A 20790-nucleotide genomic window follows, 5' to 3' on the forward strand; every position below is an offset into this window, starting at 1 on the left:
AATTATGCCGGTGGATGAGATGGTGCTGGACTGTGTTGTGGATGCTGAAAATTTGACAAATCTCTGCAATTCATCTTAACAAATTCATTGAACATCTTTGTAGGAACAAATGAGGCTTTCTGGAAGCAACAATGACATGGAGATTTGTCTGTTAGCATTATCAGAACTGGAGGTAAAGACACTCTAAACTGGGTAACCATTCCCTATTTAAGTGTTCCACCCCATTCATGAACATAAGAATTGACGCTGCTGGGTCAGACCAGTGGTCCATCATGCCCAGCAGTCCTCTTACGTGGCGGCCCCCAGGTCAAAGACCAGTGCCCTTACCGAGACTAGCCCTACCTGTGTACGTTCTGGTTCAGCAGGAACTTGTCTAACTTTGTCTTGAATTCCTGGAAGGTGTTTTCCCCTATAACAGCCTCCAGAAGAGCGTTCCAGTTTTCCACCACTCTCTGGGTGAAGAAGAACTTCCTTACGTTTGTATGGAATCTATCCCCTTTTAACTTTAGAGAGTGCCCTCTCGTTCTCTCTACCTTGGAGAGGGTGAACAACCTGTCTTTATCTACTAAATATATTCCCTTCATTATCTTGAATGTTTCGATCATGTCCCCTCTCAGTTTCCTCTTTTCAAGGGAGAAGAGACCCAGTTTCTCCAATCTCTCACTGTACGGCAACTCCTCCAACCCCTTAACCATTTTAGTCGCTCTTCTCTGGACCCTTTCTACGCTGAAGTCCTAACCTGTTAAGCTTTCCTTCATCAGTGAGAAGTCCTTTTATCATTTCTGCTGCTCGTCACCAAATCTTTTCTAGTTACGCTATATCATTTATGAGATGAAGAGACAAGAACTGCACACAACACTCAAGGCACGGTTGCACTATGAACTTATACAGAGACAATTATATTCTCAATGTTCGCCACTCCTTTTTGAATAGTCTCTAAAATTTTATTTGCATTTTTGGCAGCAACTGCACACATGTACTGAAAAGTTCAATACGTTGCCCATGTTCTTTTTCTTGGGTGGCGATTTCTAACTCAGAGCCTAGCATTTTGTACCTGGAATTGGCATTGCTTTTTTTTTTCATTTGCACAACGCTTTGTACATGTCCACATTTCCCCTCCCCTTTTACAAAACTGCGCAAGAGGTTTTTAGTGCCAGCCAGTGCGCCGATAGCTCTGCTCTGCTCCGATGGTCATATTGGAGCAGTGCTGAGTATTCAGCGTGCCAGCCAGCACTAAAAAACTCTTGTGTGGTTTTGTAAAAACGTGAGGGGGGGGTGTTATTTCTTATTTAGCAAAGACTCCTAGTTCCAAGATCCTTCTGTAAATCCTTATAATACTGTCATTTTAATGACTTTAAATAATTGTGTTATCCACAAATTTGATCACCTCACTTATTATTCCTATCTCAACATCATTTGTGAATATGTTAAACAGCACAGGTCCCCCTACAGACCCTAGGGACACTACACTATTGATTCTTTTTTCATGTAGAGAGCTGATCATTTACTCTGTTTTCTGTCTTTTAAGCAGTTTCTGCTCCATGAAAGGGCATTGTCCCCTACTCCATCAATCTAATTTCCTAAGGAGTCTCCCATGAGAGATTTTGTCTAAGGAAACATTCTGCCCACTGTAAACTCTGGTCTCAATTTACTAAAGGCATTATCAGGTTAGTATATGCTAACTCACATTATTTACTGCTGGTCCCATTTTATGAACAGTGCATGTTAACTGCATTAGCATGTGCTGATGAGGTAGCATACTTTAGTAAACCTAACCTTCTGTTTGGTAATCTTTTTCCTGCCCTTCTATATGTTAACCAACAGAGGGAGTCTGTGGCTTGTTTTGGTCCACTATACAACCAGCTGCTACATAAAGATACATAATTAAAAGAATTTTGAAATATACTAACAAATAGCCCAACACTGACAAACCTAGAGAGCATATAGTCAGTGGCCCTTCTAGGATCAATATAAGTCAGCATTCATGAATCTTCCCTAGTTAAATCTCAATCAATTAAGATATTTGGGATAACATACTCACAGGGTTTGGTGGTTATGTAGATTGTGTGGGCATAGAGGAAGTCTGGATGCTGGACTGGATGTTGGTCTTATGGGAGGTGAATGAGTAAAAGACAAGGTCTGAGATGGCTCGTAAGTGGAAGGGGTAGAAACTGGTGCAGTGGAAGGTTTTAGAATTGCTTGGGAAGGATGAGTAAGAGCAAAGTTCGGATGTTGGGAAGGACACATTGGAGAGGAGAGAATCGGTTAGGATATAGGAAGCTGTAAGCCCAGTCATGGTACATGGGCTTGTTGTGCCACCGGGGCTTGTGCGCATCTGAGAAGCTGAAAGTTATGCCATCGGTAGTTTCACTATAAGCAGGGCCTCCCAAGGTGAACAGGTTTCAGTGGAGATGTCAGACTAACGATATACCCACCCTATCTGGGCAGTGATGGAGGCGGAGGACCACATCTGATGTGACAACGGCAACAACATCGAATTTATACTGTGCAGAAGAAAGGCCCAGCAATCTACTTCTGTATTCTGGCCACGAAAACTTGATGATGTTCATCAAGTTGCTAGGACTCGAATACAAGTCGATGGCACTTATCACGCTTGTATACATAGGATTGTAGATAGCTTAGCTTAAAAGGAAACATCTAAATCACTAGACTGGATGAGCTGTTTGATCTTTACCTGTCAGAAGAAATACATGTTCCCCTCCCCCCCTAAGACTGCCAAAGTGATAGAGTGGCCAGTTCTAAGGAAAGATGCAATGTTTTTGTTAGGAGTTGTGCACATCTATTGATAATTCATTCAGGGGTCCTTCAAGCAGCAGCCCCACTGCTAGAAGTCCCAATGAAAGGTACACTTTGAATAATTAAAGGCAGCGTTCACACATAAGAACATAAGCATTGCCTCTGCTGGGTCAGACCAGAGGTCCATCACGCCCAGCAGTCCGCTCATGTGGCGGCCCATCAGGTCCAGCCCTGTATAGTAATCCTCTATCTATACCCTTCAATCCCCTTTTCCTTCAGGAAATCATCTAATTCCTTCTTGAAACCCAATACTGTACACCAGTTCCAATTCTTGCACATCCCAATTTGAAGCACCATTCATAACCAATGATGATGTATCCAGATTTGCCATGAATACCACATTATCTTAGAGCAGGAGTCAGCAACCTTTGTAAAGCAAAGAGCCATTTTATCCTAAATGTTTTGACTCAAGATTTACAAAGAGTCACAATGGGTAGAGAAGGGGATTTGAGATATTCCAGGTCTCTCACTCTCTCTTCCCTCCTCAAGGTCTAGCTTTTCTCCCTTCTTTCTCCCCTCCAAACCTTCACAGGTCTCTGCACCTCTCATCCTTCCATTCCTCCCTCCCCCCAAACCATATCCTAGGCTCTTTCCCCTCTCTAGGTCTCGACCCTTTGATCTCCCATCCAACCCCATGATTCCCCCTCCCCCCAAGGGCCTGCCTAGGTACCAGGTTCGTTAAGACCAAATACAGGGACTGTCTATAAACAATAGTCAGTAAGGGACTATGTATATAATGAAAAACTGACTATGAAATAAAGTCATTACCAGTGAGCAGGAAGCGAAAGACTCATTAGATGTACGCTCAGAGAAGTGAAACTCTGAAGAGGGGGTGAAAACTCTCTGAACACTGGTAAAACATATATTAATGGATGAATTCTCTTGCAAGGTTGGCGTAAATTCTCAAATTTCTTATGCCAAAAATCTCACTGGAGTGCTGGTTTGAAACACTTATCTTGTAAGTATGACTCTTGGGGGTCTCAACGTGGCCCCATTTCATGTTCTGCTTCAGGAGACCCAGAAACCTTATTTAAACGATGTACTCATTGAGACTCTGTACAACAGTGGTAGCTTTCCAGCAGGGCAATTTTTGAGACTTACAATTGCACCTTGAAAATCCCACTCTCTTCATGTGATCAATTGTTGGTGCGCGCATTTGACAGAGTGGAATTGTCGGGGCGCAATTGTCCTGCATGCTATTGATGGTGTACTGGTTACCACAGTCAAAAATATGTAAATTTGATTCATGCATTCCCAACTTACCTTCAGCAGATTGAGAATTTTCTTGCTGAGGTCTAGTTCAAAGTTGGTGTACTGTGAGCCAGTCATATCATAAATGAACACCAGCCCATTTCTCTGAGTTTCAAAGCTGTGCGAGGAGATATAAAAGAAAGCATCACGGGTTGAACTCAGTCATAAGTTAATGAAGAAATAAGACTCGGAGATAGCGGGGGTGGCTGGTGAAAGAGCACATGACCACAGCCCTCCATCTATCACCACTTATTAATGAAGATCAGCAGAAAGCACGCTGCCTGAGATCTGGTGCTCCCTGGAGTATGAGGGGTATTCAAATTCTTGAGTTTCATTCTGTGACAAAACTCAGCTAAAAACAGGAGTCGCTCAAGTACCACCTCATTCTAATTAGCCAATTAACAGTACTCAGAAAACTAAAAGCTCACTGACTATTTCACATACCAATTCTAAATAAATCTCATTGTTTCTATTTTTTTTTTTTTTTTACGTTATTTTTATTGCATAAGAAAGGAGAAGGTTTCACTTTAACAAGATTATCATGGTAACAACTTGTAACTCTCATTATTATACCTGGGGTTCACCAGCTTTTTCTCAGCATTGGAGAAATAAATAAATATGTATGTATATGTACACACACATATTTATATAAAAGAATCCTTTTTGTAAATGAATGAAGCTGTTCTAGAATTACTGCAAGCACTGGATGAGCTGGCGTGACTTGGGGCATGTATGGCTTTGGCTCCACTGAGCCACAGCTCAGCCAGCTTGGAAAACCAAGAATGAGCACAAAGATTGCCATTTATGTTTGATCCTTATGTGACTGTCCTACTAGGCTTTCATTACAAAATACGCATAAGAATGCTTTATCTCACTGTACTTCTAAATAGCCTCTTTCTACATACAAACAAAGAGAGTGAACATAAGATGCGTCATGCCGGCCCCACGTCCTTTCTCAGACAGAGGCCAAAGTGGATCACGTGAAAGTGCCCAGCAGATTGCAATGGGAAAGTCCATTCTTTGCGGCTCACTCTGAGGTGTGGAGACACCTGACTCCAACAACACATAAATCAACCTGCCAAATATTTTTTGAAATTTACTCAAACTTTTAACCTCAATCATGTTCTCTGGCAACACAACACACAGCTGACTGAACAGATATTAAATTTTGAAAATATTTGGTAATAGCTTCATGGAATGAACATCGCTTTTCATACTGGGTCATGTGATCTTGTCTGAACCAATCAGAAGGGCTCTTTCAAAATTATAAGATGATCTCACCTCTCCACGGCTCTGTCCAGCAAGTAGAAGAGTGCCTGTAGCACTACATGCTGCACACTTTTGTGGGGGTTGTGCAACTTGGCAGTGAAAAGTGCGATGGAGGCTCCAGACGGATCTCGAACACTCTAAAACCAAAAGCCAAGAGACAAAAACCATATTAGGGAGAATTTAGGAACACACTGAGCAAGCATTGCTAATACTGTAAAGAGCAACTCGTATGAAATGGAAAATTCTGTACATGTCAGCTGAATAGAAGAATCCCCCAGCAGCATTGAACACAATGGGATCAAAGCAGTTTAGTGGGATCCCAGCATGCTTTTCACCTTGACTAGTTCTCCTCCACTGTTATGTTATACTATTTGTGGTCTTATATCCCGCCAAATCCTCCAAGATTGAGTTCAAGGTGGGTTACAAGAAAACAGTTTTTACATGATAAAGTACATTTTTATACAATTACAGTGGAATTTGTTATCAGTCCAAGCATGAATAAACATTGTGGAAAATAGTCCGATTTAGTGCCTTCTGGGCTTTTAATGTATTCAGTTTGTGAGCAGTGTATTTATATCATGAGTCCTGAAGTGTAAATTAACAATTGGGGTTGGGCTAGTCATCTGGCCATGATTTTTGGAAGAGCCATGTTTTCAGGTATTTCAGTGGTGGTGGAATGGATCTCTATGGGAAGTGACTGGTGGGACTGAAAGCAGAACTCCATTTATTTCCATCAGCAAATCAATCTTTAGCCTGAAACATTACCTTTTCAAATTACTATTAGGATGTTCCCATCATAACTATTATTATAATGCCACCACTTATTATGCTTCTTAAAAATTCATCACTGCTCCCCACCCCCCACTCATATGTTTCTATGTGAGAGAGTTTTCTTTTACTAAAACTCCAGGAATAAACTAGCCATTCAGGTCTACACACCCCTATCCATGCTACCCAATGATTTCCTTTTGAATACATAAAATCAGTTTAACTTGGGTTAGCGTCATCTTCTTAATATTCCTAAAAAGAGATTAGGTTCTTACCATGCTAATATCTTTTCTCAGTAATTGGCTTTGCAATAATCTACTCTCCCTCAATATCAGTAAATCAAAGGCCATGCTCGACTCGGTTTACAGCAATTAAATAAACAGGGAATAATTTATAAATTATAAATAGAAGATAATAGCAAAATTTCAAAAGAATTAATTTTCTAAATGTTTGGCAAATAGAGTAGTTTTTAAAGATTTACGGAAAAATTGAAATGAACTGGAACTCCTTAAAAAAACAAGGGGAGATTATTCCAGAGTTGAGAGAGTTTAAAGACCAAAGACTTCAAGGTAAAGCAGTTTTGGCAGAGAGTTTCACAAAAGACGTACCAGTATGTAAAATGCTAAATCCCTTGTGGATTCCAACTAATCACAGGAAGGGGGAGGAATAACACTGCGCAACAAATTTTTACTTTTTTTCTGGGGAAAGTAGAAAATGAGGTTTACTTTATAGAATTTGACCTCCTGTGTCTGAAAATAGCCTCAGTTTTCTCCTACCACGTATAGTTTTTGAGCAAATCATAAATATTTATAGCATGAGAAGTCATAATGTAACGCATGGCGCCGATTTAAGAGTTTCTATAAATATTATTTTCTAGAATCGTTTTGCTATTGAAGTGCGTTTATAAACGAGATTAGGAGCATCTCTAATTAATGTCCAACAATAGCCAGCCAGCATTGATGAATTCCATCTGCCCTGATATCGTTTCTCCTTCGTAGCAATGTCTTGGTGAAACCTTTCCCTGTGCTCATCACTAACACTACCAGGATTATCGGGGGGGGGGGGGGGAAATCCAGATGCGAGTGGCATCTGCGGATTCAGTTATTCACAATTTTTAAACAAAATTTTTTAAAATTTTCGGGCTATTTTAAGCCCTGTAAGCCCCCCCCCTTAAGCCCCCCCGGCTATTTTAAGCCCCGTAAGCCCCCCTTTAAGCCTTACCTGGTGGTCTAGCAGGTTTTCGGGGCAGGAGCGATCTTCCCACGTTCCTGCCCCGTGCAGATCGCTTATAGGAAATGGCTGCCTTGAGCTTCCGTAGTCTCTCAAGACTACGACGGGAGCTCAAGGCAGCCGTTTCCTATGAGCGATGTGCACGGGGCAGGAGCGTGGGAAGATCGCTTCTGCCCCGAAAATCCGCTAGACCACCAGGTAAGGCTTAAAGGGGGGCTTATGGGGCTTAAAATAGCCGGGGGGAAGCGGGGTTAGGGGCAAAACCAGCCCGAATATTATTCGCGGTTTTTTAATATTCGCGGGCTGGCTCTGCCCCTAATCCCCGTGGATACAGAGGGAGAAGTGTATTACAGTGATCAGTTGTGGATCAGAGCAGGACATAGGCTACTAGATATCCTTGTTATCAGAGCAGGGTTCAGCTCCATTGCAAAGAACGGTCACCCACAGCCAGCACACTGGCCTTACAAGTGTTTCTTTCTAGATTTCTTTGCTAATATTACTAAAGCTCTCTCATTGCTACTTACCAGAATGGTAAACTTCCCACTCAGAAGCTCCGAGCGCAGTGGCTCTTCATGGGGTTTAAGCCTCACAATCCCTTCCTTTAACCGTGTTATCTGGGGAATAAGAAAACAAATGCGCGATGAAAGGTTTTCTTCGTGGGCTCAGAAAGAAAGCACAGTTACCTACCTGGAAGAAGGGTTGCTCTGTAGACAGAAGGCCAAATCACACTAGTAGGCGAGTTATTTAAGAGCCCTGTAAAAGATCTGCTTTCTTAGAGCTTAGAAAAGCCAAAAGGAGTTCCTGTGCAGCCACCACCTCACATGGCCACTCAATCTACTTACAAAGCTTAGGTGTTAACTCCATGGAAAAGTGAGAGGGCTTGTAATTTATCCTATGGAGACCCTCCTGCAGACGTATACAACTGCACTTTGCCCATTGACAAGCAGAGTGAAATTAGCCACATTAGTGGAGACTCCCACAGTTGAAGGCTGTCTAAGAGTGATATGAGGGGCAACCTAGGGATTGTCAAGGGAACAGGTTTTATAGAAGTGCTTGTACAAATATGCTTTAGTGAACTTGCCAAAGTTTAGAGTGACAGACTTATAAGTGAGAGATAAATATATAATAGTAACATATAGTAACATAGTAGATGACGGCAGATAAAGACCCGAATGGTCCATCCAGTCTGCCCAACCTGATTCAATTTAAATTTGTTCTTCTTAGCTATTTCTGGGCAAGAATCCAAAGCTTTACCCGGTACTGTGCTTGGGTTCCAACTGCCGAAATCTCTGTTAAGACTTACTCCAGCCCATCCACACCCTCCCAGCCATTGAAGCCCTCCCCTGCCCATCCTCCACCAAACGGCCATACACAGACACAGACCGTGCAAGTCTGCCCAGTAACTGGCCTAGTTCAATATTTAATATTATTTTCTGATTCTAAATCTTCTGTGTTCATCCCACGCTTCTTTGAACTCAGTCACAGTTTTACTCTCCACCACCTCTCTCGGGAGCGCATTATAGGCATCCACTACCCTCTCCGTAAAGTAGAATTTCCTAACATTGCCCCTGAATCTACCACCCCTCAACCTCAAATTATGTCCTCTGGTTTTACCATTTTCCTTTCTCTGGAAAAGATTTTTGCATAATCCTTTGCATACTGAAATCTAACGATTTAGCCATTTCCTTCTGGCTTAAAGACTGTTCTGACTCTGTTGAAATCAATGTAGGTATGGAAAGGGGAAAGGAGGGGAGGGAGAAAGAAAGAACAAAAGCAAGCAATCTGGAACCCATCTCAAATTATACATAGGTCACAGCATTTTGGCCATTTTTAGTCCTAAAACTTCCCTTGACCTATGTACAAGACTGACTTATTGACAGCATATACATTAAAATAAGATAACCTACATAAACAACTAACTTATTGCACTTCTTCGAAGGGATCAACAAACGGATGGACAAAGGAGACCCCATAGACATCATATATCTAGATTTCCAAAAAGCCTTTGACAAGGTGCCCCATGAACGTCTACTCCGGAAACTGAAGAACCATGGGGTGGAAGGAGACGTACATAGATGGATCAGAAACTGGTTGGAGGGTAGAAAACAAAGGGTAGGAGTGAAGGGTCACTACTCCGACTGGAGGAGGGTCACGAGTGGTGTCCCGCAGGGCTCGGTGCTCGGGCCGCTGCTATTTAATATCTTCATAAATGATCTAGAAACAGGAACGAAGTGCGAGATAATAAAATTTGCGGACGACACCAAACTATTTAATGGAGCTCGGACTACAGAGGACTGCGAAAAGTTGCAAAGGGACTTGAACAAATTAGAAGAATGGGCGGCGAAATGGCAGATGAAGTTCAACATTGAAAAATGTAAAGTATTACATGTGGGGAGCAGAAACTCGAGGTACAACTATACAATGGGAGGGATGTTATTGAATAAGAGTACCCAGGAAAGGGACTTGGGGGTAATGGTGGACATGACAATGAAGCCGTCGGTACAGTGTGCAGCGGCCGCTAAGAGAGCGAATAGAATGCTTGGTATAATCAAAAAGGGTATTACAGCCAGAACGAAAGAAGTTATCCTGCCGTTGTATCGGGCGATGGTGCGCCCGCATTTGGAGTACTGCGTCCAATATTGGTCGCCGTATCTTAAGAAGGATATGGCATTAGTCGAGAGGGTTCAAAGGAGAGCAACACGTCTGATAATAGGTATGGAAAACCTGTCATATTCTGAGAGATTGGAGAAGCTGGGTCTCTTTTCCCTGGAGAAGAGGAGACTTAGAGGGGATATGATAGAGACTTACAAGATCATGAAGGGCATAGAGAGAGTAGAGAGGGACAGATTCTTCGAACTTTCGAAAAATAAGAGAACAAGAGGGCATTCGGAAAAGTTGAAAGGGGACAGATTCAAAACAAATGCTAGGAAGTTCTTCTTTACCCAACGTGTGGTGGACACCTGGAATGCGCTTCCAGAGGACGTTATAAGGCAGAGTACGGTACTGGGGTTCAAGAAAGGATTGGACAAATTCCTACTGGAAATGGGGATAGAGGGGTATAGATAGAAGATTACTGCACAGGTCCTGGACCTGTTGGGCCGCCGCGTGAGCGGACTGCTGGGCACGATGGACCTCGGGTCTGACCCAGCAGAGGCATTTCTTATGTTCTTATAACCAACACAACTTCAAAAGAAAATAAGAATAGCCTTACTGGGACAGATCAATGGTCCATCAAGCCCAGTAGCCCGTTCTCACAGTGGCCAATCAAGGTCACTAGTACTCAAGCATTTTTCTCCATCTGTCCTGGTGGGCTCACAGAGGACACTGACTAGGAGAGTAAAGGCACTGAAAGAGAGGCTTTTTCATCCCAGGCTTCACACATGGCACTGTTGTTGGGGAATTGTGCTCTATAGGGGGAAACCCCAGGTACCATCATGGCCGCAATCCCTGAGGGTTTCATGCGGCCCTTATTAATCATGAATTCAGGGGAAACCCCTGTCTAGAATGTCCAGACAGTCCCTGTGGATGCTCACGATCTCCTTTCTGGGGTTTTGCGGCAGCACCATAGCTGCCCTTTGCTTAAGACACACTCGTGCTGCTCCTTGGCTCAAACCTGAACTTTTTTCCTGGCCCTCACACCATCTGGGCACTAACACCCCCAAGGGCTAGAAGAGGCTAAGTCAGCGGCTAACGCCCCCCCTCCCACGTGCCACATAGGACATGGACAATTCTTAGATGGCCATCCATCGCAAATTAGGTATGGATCCAAGGTATCCTGGTCTGAGGAGTCCATCACACCTGTTTTTAAGCAAAATCAAGGTGTTTTGAGGCAGACAGAGGCTTTTATTTTCAAACTGGGAAATCCAAGATGGCTGTCAGAGCAGCAATTTTAGCGCCAAAAACGGCCCAGGGGAGCTAAAATGAAATTTTAAAAAACTAACAATTTGGGGATTTTAAAGGTGGGGGACTCTGACTCTAACCTCGGAAACCCTCAAAAAAACTGATTTTGGGTTTTTTTTAGCCTGTTACTCATTTTGCTATGCTGTGTCCTGGATGCTGCAAGTGATGAAGCTGCAAACAGCTTACAGGGAGAACTTCTGCCTCAACAAGCCTGGAATCCAGACTGCTTCTGTCTTCAGACTGCCTTTCGGGCCCAATGAATCGGCTAGAGACCTCAACCCCCAACGAACCTCGTGCACACAAATGGGGGGAGGAAAGCAGTAGGCCACAATCCTGGAAAAATCACCGTGGAGCCACTCAGCCTGCGCTCAAGCCCACTACGGATAAACCTGGGGCTAGCCAAGCGCCCAAGGGATCGGTCCCTGAGAACCCCAAACCTTTAGTGGAGGTTGTCCAATTGAGTGCACTGCAAAGCAGTCTGCCCCTTGGAAGCTGACCCTCGACATCAGAGTTTGAATTCTCTCACAGCCAGAGATGGTCCAAAGTTGAGATCTTCTGCAGCATCAAATTTAATTGATATATAGGAATTGGAGGACAGCCCAGAGGGATGGGAGGTGGAGTAAAAGAATGCTAATGAGGCTCTCTACCAGAATTTTTGCGAGATGGGATTGACTACCCACAGGTTCAGGAATAAAGAGTCTGTCATCATACTAGAATTATTGTTCCTTTACTTTGCCTGTTTTTTTCTGCTCTTACAGATGGCTTCCAGAAGAGTTAGAACTGACCGTAGTTAAGAGTTATGGGACCACAAGCCCTTTTGTCAACATTTATTGTAACCTGCCCAGGGCACAGTTGTAAGGATGGGATAAAATTGAATTAAATTCACAGCTCTCTTCCCTTTTATAACTCCCCCCCCCCAACTCCCACCTCAGTTCTTGCAGCTAGGTATCATTATTTGATGGCTTGGGCACCATCTCTCCCGGGGGCTGAAAATGTTGCCTCTGTACAATGTGTCAATGCTTCGGTTTCAGTTAAACAGTATCACGGAACTCAGAACAGCAGGAACTGGGCTGTCTCACTATAAGACAGTGAAGGAATATCTATTTACTTGTCTGTTCAAAATTATAGGCAGTTATACATATGAAAATCCTGTGTTCCATATGTGGCAAGACAAATTAGGATGTGCTGGAGAGAGCTTTGATGGTAACTCTAATAGTTGGGACATAAGGACAGTGCTGGGTGGGACGTCTTCGATCTATGTCCAGAAAATGGCAAAGAAAGAACAGGATCACGAATTTTAGATTTAATCATGAATTGATAATAAGTGTGACTGTTGGGCAAACTGGATCGACCTTTTAGGTCTTTATCTGCTGTCAAATACTATGTTATGTTACTATGATATCTTGGGCTGACATTAAGTTTCATGTTTCCAAGTCTAATCAATCCCGCCCATTCAGAAATCCATTTTGAGTGTTTACATTAATCTAATCTAAAGATAATGAATGATGAAATGACGTTAAATAGGAAAGACAGATAGAGAAAAAAAGTGTAGCTGAAGAGTGATGGTGCCCCCATTTACCAAATCGGAAGGCGGGCAAAAGCAGACAGTCACGAGTAGGGCAGGACATATGGCGATGTGACTCAAACTGGAGCTTGGCAACTCTTAAGAAACCTCAGTTAAGACATGTAAAGGTCCTCTTATGTAGAAGCCTAAATATCATCTGGGCTTCACAGCAGATCTTGCTATGATCAGTGAGAGCTGCCTCACTTCAAACTATTAACCCTTGAAAATTTGGGGTCTTAGAATCATTTGATTTCATTTGCTGATCCTCAGGAAGCATCGCTCAGACAAGGGCAAAGAATAATGCTTAAGAGAGGGGTGCTGGGCATTCTCTACATATAAGCCTAATGGAAAAGCTTGGTATGCTATGGTGCACCCACCCTGTAGGAGTGGAACAGCTCAATCGCTCGGAAGACGTCAAACTTCCTGGCCATGAGGAACTTGACAGCCACATTCCAGGAGAGGGGCGAAACATGGTGATGTGCCGTCCACTTGTTAATCTCTTCCAGAAATCGCTTAGTGGCCTGAAAGAAAGAAAGAAAGAAAAAAAAAAAAAGGACAGATTACATTAGAGAGAAAGCATTCTAAACCAGACAGAAGCCATTCTTGGAAACTGTCAGAAAGATCAGCATAAAACTCTCTCACAATGAAGTTACAGTTAATAACAAAAACCAGAGATAGAAAACAGACAGCATACGTCAAGGAGTGCTGGGCTTTTTCCTCAACTGATTCCTGTCACATTGGTTTACTAATCTTTTCTAAAGCCTTGCTTTACTAATAATTTGATGGGTACAGAGACTGACACCAAATCAAAAGAAAAAAAAAAAAGAAAGAGAGAGAAAGGTATTTTTAATCCTGCTGGGGGTAGAGGAAAGAAAAATTTATCAGCAGAAAACTACAGTAGATATTCATGCATGCTATGATTAGAGACACCCATAAAGCAGTTAAAGGAGGCCCATACACACTGCAGCATACTGCACACTCTGTTCTGTGCATGGTTCCCTTGTATTCTGAAATCACTCATATTCCAAAACAGTACTCTACTAGGACATTTTCATGCTTCTCTTCTTAGAAATTCTTTGTTAGAGGCAGCCCACTGCCATATGAAGGGATGTAGATTTGATTTCCAGCAGATACTCTGCTGACCAGATTGGTTAGGGCTAGGGATGCTGCAGAGCAGTGGCGTAGCAAGGGTAGGAAGTGCTCGGGGTGGTGGCTGCCCTCCCCCCCTCATCTCCCCTCCCTCTACCACTCCTTCTGCACCCCCTCCCCACTTGCGTTCGTCCTTTCCCACACGTATTTCTGTAAATCTTCGCCAGAGTGAGTGGCTTCTCCAGAATGCCGCTCTTGCCAGCGTTAGACTTCCCTCTAATATCACTTCCTGGTCCCCCGACAAGGAAGTGATTCAGAGGGGAACCAGGCCGGCATGAGCAACAGGCAGGAGAAGCCAGAAGTACGGGGTGGGGGGAGGGATGGTACGAAAGTGAGAGAGAGGTACTGGCACCCCCATCAGAGATGGCACCCAGGACGGTCCGCCCCCACCCCTTACTATGCCACTGATGCAGAGGCAGACTTTATTGTCCCATGGAGGAATGAGATGAAACAGGGAATCTGTCATTACATAACAGCGACACCTAGAGGCTGGATTCAGAAAGAACACTGGAGCACAGTTCCAAATTGAGGATTATTACTGCAATGACTAGACTAAAGTTCAGAGCAGGACATAAAATACTCATAATCTAACCTAATATAGCACTTATATTGCACTAACTCCCTGGAAGCAGAAAGCAGATTATAAGGTATTAGAAATATATAAGTCAGGTCATACATTGAGATCTGAAAAACATATGTTACTTGATGTGTGGTGCAGTGGTTAAACCCCACAATGCTCCTTGTGACCCTGGGCATGTCACTTAATCCTCCCATTAGATAGTACCCCAGGTACATTAGATAGATTGTGAACCCACCGGGACATATAGGAAAAAATGCTTGAGTTCCTGAATAAATTCATGTAAGCCGTTCTGAGCTCCCCGGAGAGAATGGTACAGAAAACTGAATAAATAAATGTGGGAATAAGAGGGAAGATACACTATGTACATACAGCAAAGTCCTCCTTTTCAGTGGTAGGTCCTGTCCTGTGGAATGGTATCTCTGGAACTTTACATTTCTGTGAGAATATGCTGAACTTTAGGAAGTTATTAAAAACTGCCTTTTTTATTCAGGCCTTTAATGGCTGGGTGAGTAGAGACCAGAGACCTTTTTGTTTGGGAAGCATCAAAGACACTGAGCCAATAACCAAAGCAGGGAACGACCGGCAAAGGAGCAAATAGATGGCCCTTGAGGATAAAACATACTTCACGTTATTATAGTTGTTTACCAAGGAGTCCCTGGTATTTCATGTCCCTCATAGTTATATGACTGTCTCTTTGGCTGCCACAAACACCACCGTTGCTTTTCAGATTGTGGACTAAAAGCAAGGTTTATCTTTCAAATCCTTTAGCTTTGAAATCTGATATGGTCAATGGTGAAGGAAACAGTATATTTGGGGGGCCAAAGACCTGGATAGAAGATAAAGAAACATGAGAAAAATCTGGGGAATGGCATTTAGAAATCATCAGCCTCTTTGGGCCAAACCAGTTCTGGTCAGGGAGGGATGTGAGGGGAGGGACATTCTTCTAAACATGACTAAATTCCTGGAAAGCAGGGTTTGAAGTATCATTGGTTGCAGGGTTGAGGCAGGATGTTATTATTGGCTCTGAGCTCAGAAGATTGGGAGGGGAGTATTGGCCTGTGTTAATCTTGTATATTTAAGAGTTAACTTCTATACCATAGCCACTAGCATGATATTACAAGTACAAAAATCCTACCCAACTCATTCAGTTTCACTGTGCTACTTTTTTTCAATTCAGCAGGTTCAGATGGAAAGATTTTTAGGAGAGCAGATATGACAAATACTGGGTTTGCATCACAAAATGGAGTAAGACTGATTATCAAATTCTTTTAGTGAAAGATAAATAAAATGCACTATAATCATTTAGCATGACTGCTGTCCTATTTGTATGTTCTGCCCTAAAGTGATATTCACATAGGTCATGTTCAGGAATGCCAACAGGCCGTGGCTTGAATACAACTGAACAGGAAATGTTTTCTACTGATGTCTGTTATTTTAATAAATTCAGGATTATGAGTACCGTATTTTCCCCTCCATAAGACGCACCTGACCATAAAACGCACCCTAGATTTAGAGGGAAACAAGACAAAAAAACATTCTGAACCAAATTCTCCCTTCCAGGCTCTGCACCCTGTCCCCTCTCTGGTCTAGTGATAGGCCAGGACAGGGCACAGAGCAAGCAGGCCTAGTGGCAGGCAGGCAGGACCCATACCCTCCACGTATCCCCCAGTACATTAAATCGTCCCCCCAATACCCCCCATGTACCTTAAATCATCCCCCCATAAAACCATATGCCCCCAGTACCTTAAATCATCTCTCCACCTATCCCCCATGTACCCCATCCCTTTTTTAATCATCCCCCCATACCTTTAATCATACCCCCTCGGTACCTTTTTAAAATCCTCCCTCCTTAGCTCTCATCTCTCCCAGCCAGCGGTGCACAGGTCAGAAGCGCAGAGATCAGGAGCAAGCCCTCTGCGCTCCCGCCTGGGCCCGCGCCGATCTCTGAATGGTTGCAGTCAGTTCTCGCGAGAGCTGACTGCAGCCATTCGGAGATCAGCGCAGGCCCAGGCAGGAGTGCGGAGGGTTTGCTCCTGATCTCTGCACTTCTGGCCTGTGGCGTCACTGGCCGGGAAATATGCTGGACCACCAGGTACGACAGCAGCGAGCAGGGGAGCGGGCAGGTTTTAAAGATGCAGCAGTGGCAGGGTTTAAAAAAAAAAAAAATGAGGTGGCGGCAGGGGTTTAAAAATATGCGGCGGCGGGGGAGTTAAAAATATACTGTGGCGGTACCGGGTTAAAAGATGCGGCGGCAGGGGGAGGTTTAAAAGTTGTGGCAGCAGTAGCGGGCTTAAATTTGTATCTTCGCTTCATAAGACGCACTTACATTTCCACCCCTTTTTAGGGGTGGAAAAAGTGCGTCTTATGAAGCAAAAAATACAGTATTACTCTGTGTTAATGTAATTTGAAAAAAAAAACCCCAAAACCTAGAAATGTCTTTACTGGACAATCAAGAGAATATATAAGTCAGTGGTCTCAAACTTGCGGCCCGTCAGGTACTATTTTGAGGCCCTCGGTATTATAAAGAATGATTCTTTACGGGAAACTTGTGCCTTAAGTGTCTGGCGGTTGTGTCCGGCGGTTGCATTCTGAAACATTGCCCACTTCACTGCTGTAACCTCACGCAAGCACTTTCCTGCGTTTGTACATGATTGTCCTCTCCACTCCACCTCACAATCACATACAGACGCAGGAAAGTGCTTGCGTGAGGTTACAGCAGTGAAGCGGGCAATGTTCCAGAACGTAAAGTAACCATTGGAGGCAGTGCAGCTTGTGCATGTGTCCAGTGCTGGAGAAGGTGAGAGCTGACGCAACCACAAGTTTAATGGCGCAACCACAAGTTTTCCATAAAGAATCATTCTTTATAAAACCGAGGGCCTCAAAATAGTTGGTCCAAAATCTTAACTCTTGCAGTTGATACTTTGATAGTTTTTCACTTTCTGTATGTTGCACTGCTTTAAGCTGCGTATAGCTGAAATTATCAGAAGCAATTAAGGAAAAAGATTTATAAACTACATTTCTCCCTCCGAATCTGCGGTTTCAGCATCCGTGGATTTGGTTTTCACGATTTTTTAATATTCGCGAGCTGGCTCTGCCCCTAACCCCCATGGATACAGAGGGGGAAGTGTATAGTTTATGAATATTTCCTTAATTGCTTCTGATAATCCACATTTTGGATTTGTAGGTACTTACCTCATGCAAAATTGTCATTTCTTTAATAAGACATTAACTATTTTTTTCTGCAGCCCTCCAAGTACCTACAAATCCAAAATGTGGCCCTGCAAAGGGTTTGAGTTTGAGACCACTGGCTTAACTGTAACCATGACATCCTGTTTGTCTTTGGGAAGCAGAGCTCAGCTTGTGATGTCATAATGTCTCATTCCACCAATAAGAGCCAGCCTCATCAGTGATGTCACAATGGCTTGATTGTCCTGTTCTCCCCTCTGGCCTCCAACCCAGCCAGCTGATTAAACGTTCCCCTTAACTCAGTGGTCTCAAACTCTTTAATAAGAAATTAACTATTTTTTTCTGAGGCCCTCCAAGTACCTTCAAATCCAAAATGTGGCCCTGCAAAGGGTTTGAGTTCGAGACCACCGATTTAAGTATACAAAGCATGTGAAACCATTTAATCAGAAACTGTTTAACATAGCTTACAATAGGCTAAATGAGGTGAAGCAAAACTAAATTCTCTTTGCAGCAAGGCTGTCTCTGGGTAAGAATTGTCTGGATACACTTATAGACTGTGTTAAAATCACCAAAATAAGAAAGCCCAAGTAGTAGATACTCCCCAGTACAGAACAGCCAGGGCCAGATGTACAGGATCCATTTTCCCCCTCGAACAAACCTTAAAAATACTGGGAGTCACACTGGACAAACATCTATCCCTCGAGAAACACACCGATATCACAGTCAGAAAAAGTATCTCGGTGCTCTGGAAACTCCGCACCATAAAAAAATATTTTGACGACACTTCATTCCGCCTGCTAGTACAATCCTCCATCCTCAGCATACTGGACTACTGCAATATCATTTACTTGAGCTCCACAAAGAAAACCATCAGGAGACTCGGAATGATCCAGAACACCGCCGTCCGCCTCATATTCAGCCTGAAAAAATGGGAACACATCACCCCTTTCTACCATAAACTCCACTGGCTACCATTCGAATCCAGAATCCTATTCAAATTTGCCTGCTTTTGTTACAAAACAGTTTTTGGTTTATTCCCAAGCTACATCACCCCTCACTTCACCCTGAATCACAGCATCAAGAACTTCCGCAGAATTCAACTTTTTGCCTTCCCCTCCTTACAACTATGTCACTCAAAAAAATTCCTTGACAAAACCTTCGCCTTCCAGGCCGCCAAGCTAAACCCATGGCTAGCCCAAATGGTCCTCAAGGCCCCCCAACTACCTCGGCTTTAGAAAATCACTCAAAGCCCACCTCTTCCAAGACCAGGACCCTTAATGCCCCTTCTTTATTAACCAACACCTCTCCCCCCCTACCAAACTACCCCCCCCCCGACCTACTCTCCCCTACTTCTACTTCGTTGTTCACAACTTTGAACATTTTGGTATTGAACCGCTTGTAACTCTGTTTAATTGATGTGAACCGCCTAGAACTCTTCTGGGTATGGCGATATACAAAAATAAAGTTATTATTATTATTATTAGAACTCCAAAAACCCAGTGGAAAACATCAGGTTGGGAGCGATTTCATTCGCTGGGCGACACTCAACACAAATGGCGTGCAAATTATATGCAGGCTATGTGTGTTAAGTATCCTGGTGAAAGGGGGAGGTAACTGTGAATGTACACAAAAGCTGAGCATTAGGCGCAGTAGAGTACAGGCAGTGGTGTAGTGAGGGCGAGTGCTGTCCCTCCCCCGCCCTATGCATGCCCCCTTCCCTCTTTAGCTTTCCTGGCACAAGCGGCATCACGCGCTTGCTGCCCGCGTCGGGTCTGTCCTTCCTCCGACGTCACTTTCTAGGCACGGGACCCAACAGTCACGTCAGAGAGAGCCGACACCGATGCAGGCAGAAACTTTGTGATGCCGCTCACGCTGGGAAATTTAAAGAGGTACGAGGAAAGGGAAGGGGGGCAGAGAGGAGGACATTGCCCAGGGCGGACCCCCCCCACCCCACTGAGTACAGGGCTGTGATCGTTGGAGTTCTGGCGGGTAGGAAAAAAAAAAAATACAAAACTTCCAGCTGCATCTGAAACCTCTTTTGTTACAGCATGTTTGGAAGATTTTGAGTTCCACACAGTGATTTTGGACAAAGCTGTTAGGTGTGGGACACACACACACACATCAGAATTTAAAATTCAAGCAAACTGCTCCTACCAGAGAAGTCACTAGAAGCTTAGATTTTGCTTTGGCATTTGATAAAATAAGGTTTCATCATTCACCACCCAGAGAGAGAGAGAGAGAGACAGTGACAGAGAGACATAAAATGAAAGACTTTTATAGGGAACAACTGATGAAAATTTTTTTGGGGGGGGAAGACAGCTTTAGCTCTATTACTAGTTCTCAGTGGAATGCAGAGTTTGGTGCAAGGATTAATGGTGGCAGAACCACTTGGCAATAGTGATCACAATGCAATCATATTTAAGATAATGTTATGCTATGTTAATCAGGTTTTCTATTCCAGCTCCAGACCTACCAGAAAAGTTTGCCCAGAGTGCTCATTTTAATACGACCGAGCTCCTTGTTATGTATTTGAATAGAATTCTCGGTGGCTGGTATTGCGATAGGCAGAAATGCACCCAAAGGCTGGCTAACTTGCAAGTGAGACTGGTTACAACCAATTTTACTTGCAGGATAAGCTTTTGGGCACTGGGGCCCCAGTGAGCGCCTTTAGCACTGAAGACCAAAAAGGAAAGCAGACATTTTCACTCTAAATTATACTTTTATGTCCAGTAACTATGATTGTAAGCATTAAGTGGAAATCACTCCTTACTGTGTTTTAAAAACTATTCACATGTTTCTCAAGGTCTGAGTCACTAAAAGTGTCCCTGAGGAAGGATGGTTAATGGAGTAGTTAACGATAATGGAGTAAATATTGAGCCAGCAGCATGAGCATTTTGCCGACCGCTATAGGCATTATTTCTGGATATTTAGTGCCGGGCCATGTCCAGGCTTTGGCACTGAATATCTGTTTTATATGGCTTTGGATTAAATTGGACTGAATTTATTACATTTGACATACCACTTGTACAAAAGTAATAACTACAAATGGAATATGACAGTCCTCTAGCAGCAAGTG

General features: G+C 43.4%; 1 protein-coding gene across 1 annotated transcript in view; it reads right to left on the reverse strand.

The window, feature by feature from the left end:
* Positions 1 to 20790, reverse strand: part of PTPN9 (protein tyrosine phosphatase non-receptor type 9) — an 84305-nt gene that overhangs the window by 28758 nt on the left and 34757 nt on the right. The window contains exons 2-5 of the mRNA XM_033920301.1: positions 13177 to 13320; positions 7860 to 7949; positions 5350 to 5474; positions 4081 to 4186 (exon numbers count right to left, since the gene is read on the reverse strand). Coding sequence (XP_033776192.1) covers positions 4081 to 4186; positions 5350 to 5474; positions 7860 to 7949; positions 13177 to 13320 — 465 coding nt within the window. The remainder of the gene's footprint in view (positions 1 to 4080; positions 4187 to 5349; positions 5475 to 7859; positions 7950 to 13176; positions 13321 to 20790) is intronic.

The sequence above is a fragment of the Geotrypetes seraphini genome, chromosome 14 (assembly GCF_902459505.1).
Source record: "Geotrypetes seraphini chromosome 14, aGeoSer1.1, whole genome shotgun sequence".
Lineage (NCBI taxonomy): Eukaryota > Metazoa > Chordata > Amphibia > Gymnophiona > Dermophiidae > Geotrypetes > Geotrypetes seraphini.